The sequence below is a fragment of the Cebus imitator genome, unplaced genomic scaffold (genome assembly GCF_001604975.1).
Source record: "Cebus imitator isolate Cc_AM_T3 unplaced genomic scaffold, Cebus_imitator-1.0 Scaffold235, whole genome shotgun sequence".
NCBI lineage: Eukaryota > Metazoa > Chordata > Mammalia > Primates > Cebidae > Cebus > Cebus imitator.
Window position 1 is genome coordinate 3297584 of NW_016107550.1, and position 8175 is coordinate 3305758.

General features: G+C 56.3%; 1 protein-coding gene across 13 annotated transcripts in view; it reads right to left on the minus strand.

Annotated features, from left to right (window-relative positions):
- LOC108282135 (leukocyte immunoglobulin-like receptor subfamily B member 1) overlaps positions 1 to 8175 on the minus strand; it is a 59402-nt gene that overhangs the window by 40601 nt on the left and 10626 nt on the right. For 2 of the 13 annotated variants that reach the window (XR_005195355.1, XR_005195357.1), the window contains exons 2-14: positions 7328 to 7920; positions 7131 to 7166; positions 6659 to 6943; positions 6210 to 6512; positions 5692 to 5988; positions 5143 to 5445; positions 4789 to 4839; positions 3741 to 3863; positions 3360 to 3435; positions 3243 to 3280; positions 2931 to 2983; positions 1601 to 1756; positions 1317 to 1519 (exon numbers count right to left, since the gene is read on the minus strand). Coding sequence is in view for 3 of the 13 variants with exons in the window: in XM_037727642.1 (XP_037583570.1) it covers positions 1373 to 1519; positions 1601 to 1756; positions 2931 to 2983; positions 3243 to 3280; positions 3360 to 3435; positions 3741 to 3863; positions 4789 to 4839; positions 5143 to 5445; positions 5692 to 5988; positions 6210 to 6512; positions 6659 to 6943; positions 7131 to 7166; positions 7328 to 7361 (1902 nt within the window). In the remaining 10 variants the exon portion in view is untranslated. Of the gene's footprint in view, positions 1 to 718; positions 1520 to 1600; positions 1757 to 1905; positions 2846 to 2930; positions 2984 to 3242; positions 3281 to 3359; positions 3479 to 3740; positions 3864 to 4788; positions 4840 to 5142; positions 5446 to 5691; positions 5989 to 6209; positions 6513 to 6658; positions 6944 to 7130; positions 7167 to 7327; positions 8047 to 8175 lie in introns of those variants that run through there. The other 11 variants (XR_005195358.1, XR_005195356.1, XR_005195354.1 and 8 more) reach the window with 11 other exon arrangements.

An 8175-nucleotide genomic window follows, 5' to 3' on the forward strand; every position in this document is an offset into this window, starting at 1 on the left:
AAAAAAAAAAAAAAAGAAAAAGAAAAAGAAAAAAATCACCAATGAGCTTCCACCATTTCTCTCCTAGGTCTGGAGTGTTTCACCTCAGCATAGGTCACTGCCTGAGGGTCTGAATCATGCAGGCTCTGCTGGAGAGAGCTCCTGTGCCTTCTGGAGTCCCTGAGAACTGGAGCTTATACCATGAGAACGTTTTTGTTAACGTGTGTGTGTATATATATGTGTGTTTTCCACATATATATATATATATATATATATATGTGGAAAAACACACATCTAAAATGATTCAGATTTCTGTTTACTCTTACATTCATTAAGTAATCTACAGTTTTGAATATTTTGTCTGTGTAATCTGCATTTTCTAGTATATTGGCTTATTGGCATAGGCTTGCAGCCTGTGTTGTTGGTTTTTTTTTTTTTGAGACGGAGTCTCACTCTGTCACCCAGGCTACAGTGCAATGGCGCAATCTTGGCTCTTGGCTCCCTGCAACTTTTGCCTCCCAGGTTCAAGTGATTCTCCTGCCTCAGCCTCCTGAGTAGCTGGGATTATAGGTGCCCACCACTGTGCCCGGTTAATTTTTGTATTTTTAGTAGAGACAGGGTTTCACCATCTTGGCCAGGGTGGTCTTGAACTCCTGACCTCATGATCCACCCACCTCAGCCTCCCAAAGTGCTGGGATTATAGGCATGAACAATTGTGCCCGGCCTGCAGCCTGTTCTGTTGTTAGTTTTTGAAAATGTGTGTAGGATCTGTAGGGCTGTCTGCTCACTCACTCCCATATGGAAATGCGTGCTGGCTCTTTCTTTTTCTTGCTCATTATAGCTAGGATTCATGAGTGTAATTAATGTTTTCAAGAATGAGCTTCACTGGCTTTGTTGAATTTTCAAGTTTTGTTTTTTCCTAATGAGAAACTCCTCTTATTATTATTCCCTTCCTTACACCTTCATTTTGAATAATTTATTATTATTATTATTCTAAATTCCTGATATGAAAGCCAAGGTCATTCATTTCCTAGTTTTTTTTTTTCTTTTCTGCTTTATTCAGTTGTGCTTTTTAGTCTTCCAATTTCATTGCATGGTGTGTAATATTTATATTGTGATTCAGTTTCAAGCACATTCTGACTTCTGTTTTAGTTTACTCAATTAACTCATTAATTATTGAGAAATCTGTTGCTTTAACTAAAAAAGATAGGGATATTAGTTATTTAGACTGCAGAAATCAAGTGAGTCCCAACGTCTCCAGAATGTCCTGGTGGTCTGTGTTAGGGGGTCCTGGCTGGCTGGTGTTCATTGGTATCCACTGGGGGCAGCTTACGTGCCTTCTGGAGTCCCTGAGTCTCCTTCTGTTGAGTGTGGGGTCTGGGTACGCCCTGGGCTAGTGGATGGCCAGAGTGGCATAGACACTGGGCTCAGCTGGAGGGGCCCCTTCCTGGAATGAAGAGGACTCAGTTGCCTTCTGTCTGAGGGTCAAGGTGTCCAGCTGGGCGTAGGTCACATCCTGGGGGGCTTCAGATGCAGCAGCCTGCAGTGGGGTGAGAATGAGAGGGAAGGAACATGCTGGAAGGTGGGTGAGGCCTGGGGGCCTGGAGAGGAAAGTATCTACCTGACTGTCCATCTGCCTGTCCTCTTCTGCCTGTTTGTACTTTGTGTCCAGGAATTTCCTGGACAGTGGGGAAGCAGGGGAGGCCATTTCTCTCTTAGGTCTGGAATGTTTCACTTCAGCATAGGTCTCTGCCTGGGGGTCTTCATCATATGGGCTCTGCTCAAGAGAGACAGAGATTGGAGGGTATCCTTGAGTCCCCCTGACCCCCTGGAGTCAATTTCTCCCAGGGTTCCCAGAGTGATCCATTTACATTCCTTTCCTGATGGAATTTCAGGGACACGCTAAGGCCGTGGAGGGTCTGGCTGCTCCGTCCCTGCGGTTCTGGCCTCTCCTCACTCTGAAGGCCGTGGAGGGTCTGGCTGCTCCCTCCCTGCGTTCTGGCCTCTCCTCCTCACTCTGAAGGCCGCGGAGGGTCTGGCTGCTCCCTCCCTGCGGTTCTGGCCTCTCCTCACTCTGAAGGCCGTGGAGGGTCTGGCTGCTCCCTCCCTGCGTTCTGGCCTCTCCTCCTCACTCTGAAGGCCGCGGAGGGTCTGGCTGCTCCCTCCCTGCGGTTCTGGCCTCTCCTCACTCTGAAGGCCGTGGAGGGTCTGGCTGCTCCCTCCCTGCGGTTCTGGCCTCTCCTCACTCTGACCTTGCCCATTTGGCTGCAGCCTCACGCCCGCCTTCCCACAAGAGCTCACTGCTGCCTCGGGGCCTTTGCACTGCTGTTTCCTCTGCCTGCAGGGGCTCGTCCATTAGAGGATGGTATGGCCCTCTCCATCCAGGCTTCTCAGATGACAGCTGACCAGACAGCCCTCCCCTTACCATTCAGACTGGCCCCACTGCCCCGCACTCTCTGCCTTTTCCCTGGTTTATTTTCCTTATAGCACGTCACACTCCCGGACACTGTGCGTTTATTTGCATTTTGTCTCCCACCATGAGGTGAGCTCAGGAGGGCAGGGGCGGCTTTGCTCCCTGCTGTGTCTGCAGCTGCCACGGGGAGCCCCATCCACAGTGAGCTCCTGGGAACACTCGCTGGGTGAATGAATGAAGGGGAGCCCAGGGCACCGGGGTGGTTCATTGATTCCTCATCCTCCTGAGGCCTGGGGAGCCCTCTAACAACCAGATGGCCAAAAAGAGGACGAGGAACAGGAAGGGGACCCAGGAGGAGGCCCATGAGGTCCCAGGACACCAGGAGAGACTGAGGTAGGCAGGCGGGAGGCAGCGTGCTGGACATGGAGGGTTCACTCTGGACGATGCTGAGAGCTGGGGAAGGAGGACAGAGAAGTCCTGCTGGGTTACATCCAGCACCAGGAGGCCTTTGGTGCCTGGGACAGGGGCGGGGTCTCACCTGAGTGTCCAGCTCCACCTCGTCCTCAGGCTGTGTCTCCTTCACGGCAGCATCTGCTGGGTAAAAGCAAGGGGTTTATCTCCTGGGAAGGTTCCCTGGGACCTCTCAGCCCCGCCAGCCCCTGCCCAGCTCCCAGATGGGGCAGCTGAGATCCAGGGAGGGGCTGTGATGTCCCGAGGTCCCACAGTGTGGGGTGAGATCCTGTCACCCTGAGCCCCAGACCCCTTCCAGCCTGTGCCCTTTTCCCATTGCTATGGAAACTGTGGGCCCCCGTCTCCCTCCTGGCTGGGGTCACCTCTTCCTCTCACTCACAGAGGGTTTCTTCTTGGGTGTCGGCAGCTGGGCTGGACCTAGGAGAGGACATGGGAGCTTTAGGGGCAGTGTATGGGCCGGGGTGGGTGGGAGTCTGGGGTCTTCGGGCAGAATTACCTCCTCTGCAGGCCTCTGCCTGTGGGTTCTGGCTCCACAGCCCCTGCAGAATGTTGGAAATCAGCCTCTCTCTGGGCTGTGTGAAGAAGGACAGAGTCTCAGCCCTGGGAACACCTGCCCTGCACACACAGCTCAAAGGTAAGGAAGGAAACCTGGAAACACTCCTGCTTCCATGCTCCAAATGTCTCAGATGGAGAGAGCCCGAAGGACACTTCACAACTGTATGTGGGGACTGACATGAAGTGCTTTCTCGATTCGCCTGGTGAGAAATGCTAGAACAGTTTCTCAAAGCTGCATTTTTCCAGCGGTTTGGATTCCCTCTGGCTGGTGCCCTGAGCCCACCCTTGGTTGGCCCATAGGATCTGCCTCTTCCCTACTCACCTGATGTCCAGCGTTTGCCCTGACGCTGATGTCGGAGGACGAGGAAGAGGAGGAGGAGGAGGAAGAGCAGCAGGATGAAGGCCACTGAGACCCCAGTCACAACCCCCAGGTTCCTTCCCAGACCTTGAATATGATGATGTCAGGAATGGGGCGATGTCACTGATTGAGCGCCTACTGTGTGCAGGTGACTGCTGGCCCTCTTATTCATCTCCTCCAACCCCCACAACAGTCGAGCTGCACCGAATTGACACATCCATCCCACTCACTTTACAGACAAAAAACAGGCTCAGAGAGGGGAGTTGCCTGCCCTAGGCCCCCCAGCTAGGCAGCAGCAGAGCTGGGAAGGGAACCCGGGAGTCTGACCTGCAGCCCTTGTTCCCTGCACCCGAGGTGAGACCCATAGCTGCAGGAAAAGAGCCTGACCTCCTGAACCACGGCCCTGCTCCCCTCCCCTGCCCCAGGTCAGTGTCACTGTCACTGCTGCAGGTGGGACAGGACAGGCCCCTGAGGAATCGGGTCTGGGAGGCTTCCCTAGGTGGCCTCCTCTCCCAGGAGGTCACAGCTAGGAGTCAGAGCTGAAAGGAACTTTCCCACCCCGCAGGCCTCTCTCCTTTACACTTGGAGAAACTGAGGCCTAGGCGGGGGAGGGGCCCGAACTCAGCCCTGCCTCCCCTGGACCCCACCCACCTCCTGCTCAGAGACTCTGACTAACCACTGTGGGAATCTGACTCTGTGGGAGTGACAAGCTGGTCCTCAGGGACTGCTGGGTCAGGATGGGGAGCTGAGGCCTGGGGCTGTCCTGTTCCCCATGTCAGTCCAGCTTCCTCCCTCAGGCTGGGCCCCAACAAATCCCACTGCCTCGACCCGCTGCCCCTCACCAGCCCAGCCTCAGAGCCCTGGGAGCCTGTGGCCCCCTCTATGTCTCTGCCCAGCTCTCTGGAGAGAAGTTTATGCTGAGTCCTTGAGAGGAACGGGATCCTCTGGGAGACTCAGGACTGCCCTGGGGGAGGCCGTACTCCCTCCCAGCCAAGAGGCCTTAGTCACTCACCAGATGTAGGGGTGGGATCAGTGGGTGGGGGGCTGGGTCCCCTGGAGGGTCCTGTGTAAAGAATGAGAGGAGGGGAGGAGCTGGGTCTTGCCTGAAGCCTCTACCTCAAACCAAATTTCTCCATGTTGGCCGTGTGGCCCTCCAGTACCCTCCCTCACCCTCCTCTTCAGGATGCTGGCCTCTGAGGGTGGGTATGCCTGGGAGGGCCCCATTGTCCTCCTTCCCTCTGAGGGCTGAGGCCCCTCTGGCTGAGCCTCCTTCAGACCCCCTCCCTCCATCCCAGCCCAGAGCTCTCCTGGGGGCAGGGCCTGAGCTGAGCCTTGAGCTCAGAGAGGACAGGGTCAGGGGCCTCACCTGAGACCAGGAGCTCCAGGGGCTCACTGGGGTGAGACAGCAGGTAGGGGTCAGAGTTGTATGAGCCGTAGCATCTGTAAGTCCCCGCGTGGGCTGAGGTCACATGACTCATGGGGAATTCAGCCAGGTACTTAAGAGCTTGGTACTTTGATCTCAGACGCTGGGGGAGATGGGCTGCTCCCTCCTTGGTCAGAAGGAAAGTGTCCATTGGACTCTGTGACTGACACAGCAGGGTCACATTCTCTCCTGAGGCCACCGTGGGGCCCAGCTGCACTGAGAGGGAAGGTCTGTCAGGGATCTGTCCTGGAGAGAAGAAGGATGGGTGAGGGGCTGCCCCACCTTGTTCTGAGCTGAGACCTCCCCAGGCCTCTCTCTGGGACCCTCAGTCTCTGTTTTCTCTGAGTCTCCCCCTCCCCGCCCATCCCCTGTCTCTGTCTGTCTCTCCCTCCCCTGGGACCCCCGCCTCTCATCCCGGCCATCACCACCTGGGCTCCCCGGCAGGGCCTGTGCAGAGCCTGGGTCCCTGACTGAACCCGCTGGGCACCTCACCTATGATCAGGATGTCCAGGGGGTCACTCGGAGCCGACCACTCGGAGGAGAGGTTGTGGGCACCGGAGCATCTGTACTGGCCCCCGTGGGAGCGGCTCGCAGGGCTCAGGGTGAAGTTGGCCTGGGAGAGCCCAGCCTGGAGCTGCCGGCCAGGGTGCTGGAGGAGGTCAGGTCCCCAATCCTTGTACAGAGCGAACCTGTCGTAGCCGACATCAGAGCCACACTGGAGGGTCAGGGTCTCCCCAGGGGCCACAACAGGACCTGGCTGCACTGAGAGTGATGGCTTCTCAGAAACACCTGGGAAAGGTGGTCATGGTCTCCAGGAGCCGACCCTCAGGCTCCCCACAAATCCTCCCTCTCCCCCAGCCTCACCACTGCAGATCTTCCTGTGTCTCTGGCCCAGGAGCCCTGAGCCCTCTCACCCCAACATCATCCCACCTGGAGTTGCCCTGAGACACGGCTCCTCCCCACCTGCCCGGAGACTCAGGGATTACCAGGCAATGCTGTGAATTTCTCACCTGGGACCCGGAGCTCCAGGACATCACTGGGTAAAGACCTCAGATAGGGAGATTGAGAGTCATAACCATAGCACCTGTACATCCACCTGCGACTCGGGCTCACGGGGCCCACGGAGAAGACGGCCCGGGATGGCCAACGGGCATGGGGCTGGGAGTTCAGGCATGGTGGGTGCTCATCTTCTCCTTCCTTACACAGAATGAAGCCATCAAATGCCAGCTGTGAGCCACACTGGAGGGTCACGCTTCCTCCTGGGGTCACCACAGGGCTGGGCAGGGCTGAGAGGGTGGGTTTGCTATAGACTCCTAGAAGAGAAGGAGGCACCGTGTCAAGTGGTGCTCACACCTCCCACATCATCCCCAGGGCTGGGCTGTGAGAGGGAGATGCCCCTGAGTGCAGAGCCCCTTCCTGAGGGCAGAGCCTGGGGCTGGGACCCCTGAGTGTCTCTCACCTGTTACCACCAGCTCCAGGGGGTCACTGAGCTCTGACCAGTGAGTGCGTCCGCGATACTGACAGCGATACTGCCCTGCGTGTTGCCAGGCAATGGACTGGATGGGGAACTGGCCCTTCTTCCTACGCTCCTGTGGGATCCACGTAAGCCAGAATGCTGATGTCTCTTCTTTATATAGATGATAATCCTTGGCTTCCAGGTTCCCCTGACACCTGAGGGTCACGGGACTCCCCTGGGTGATCACAGAGCCTGGCTCAGCCCAAAGGGTGGGCTTGGGGAGGGTCCCTGGCAGGAAATCAGAGGTCAGATTCTAAGTCATTTCCACCCAACCCAACAGATTCCAGCTCTCAGCCCAGGACCCTCCAGACCCCCATCAGTCAGCCCAGAACTGCTATTCCCCTCCCCAGCTGCACGGGGGTGGGCCTTGTCCCCAGTGAGGAGGACGACCCGGGCCAGCTGGGGACTGACTCACCTCCCTGCCCGTGGGTCCTGGGGCCCAGACTCAGCCCTGGAAGAGAGTTCCCTGTGAGAGATTTGCCCCTGAAGCCTGAGAAGGTCCTCCCCTCCCTGGGGTTTTTGTGAGCCCTGGGGTCTCCTTATGGACCAGAGTTTGGCTGTGGGGTGAGTTCCCTCCTAGGTTAGAATCTCCCCTCCCTCTTCAAATCTCACCGACATAGATCAGGACCATGAGGATGGGTGTCATGGCGTCTCCTCCCACTGCCCTGCTCTGTGGATGGATGAGCCCTTGGTGCTGGCAGGACAGAGACACACAGGGTGTGGACACTTGGTGGCTAGGTCGTTCTTGTCATGGGGTTGTGTCATCTGCAGCCACACAGGAAGCAGAACTGCCCTCCCCAGGAGTCTGGCTCTCATTTCTTTAGGGCTGAGGTGGGGGTGGGCCTAACCCCTCTGCAGACATTTCAGACTGTAATGGGGTGAAATGACCCCCAACCGCTGTCTGTCTGGTTTGTCCTCATCTCACTGAGAGCTGGGATGTAGCAGCAAATAGAACTGGTGCCTTCTTGTATCTGCCGTTCCAGAAGAGGGTGAGCTAAGGATTCCTCTTCCTTTTCACAGCCTCCCATGAGGTCTCCCTCCCTCCTTCAGCCTGTCCATCAGCACAGCATTGTGGGGTTCTTACTTTGGCAGTTGTCTCTTCAGCCCTGGAAATACTTCAGCGAAGATGCAGGTCCATGCTGCAGGCAGGCTCAAATCAGCAGAGACGCATCTCACATCTGTCTGTGCAGTCCAGGCTGAGCTGCCTGTGGCCATGGGCACAGAAGAGAAATGCAGGGAAAGGGGGGAAGAAAAGTTGACTTCTTTCTTGGCACTGGATTTTGGGTTTTCTTTCAACCAAATAGTTCCCATCTCAACTTCCCCTTTTTAAAAATGAGTCATCTCGGCCGGGCGCGGTGGCTCAAGCCTGTAATCCCAGCACTTTGGGAGGCCGAGGCGGGTGGATCACGAGGTCAAGAGATTGAGACCATCCTGGTCAACATGGTGAAACCCCATCTCTG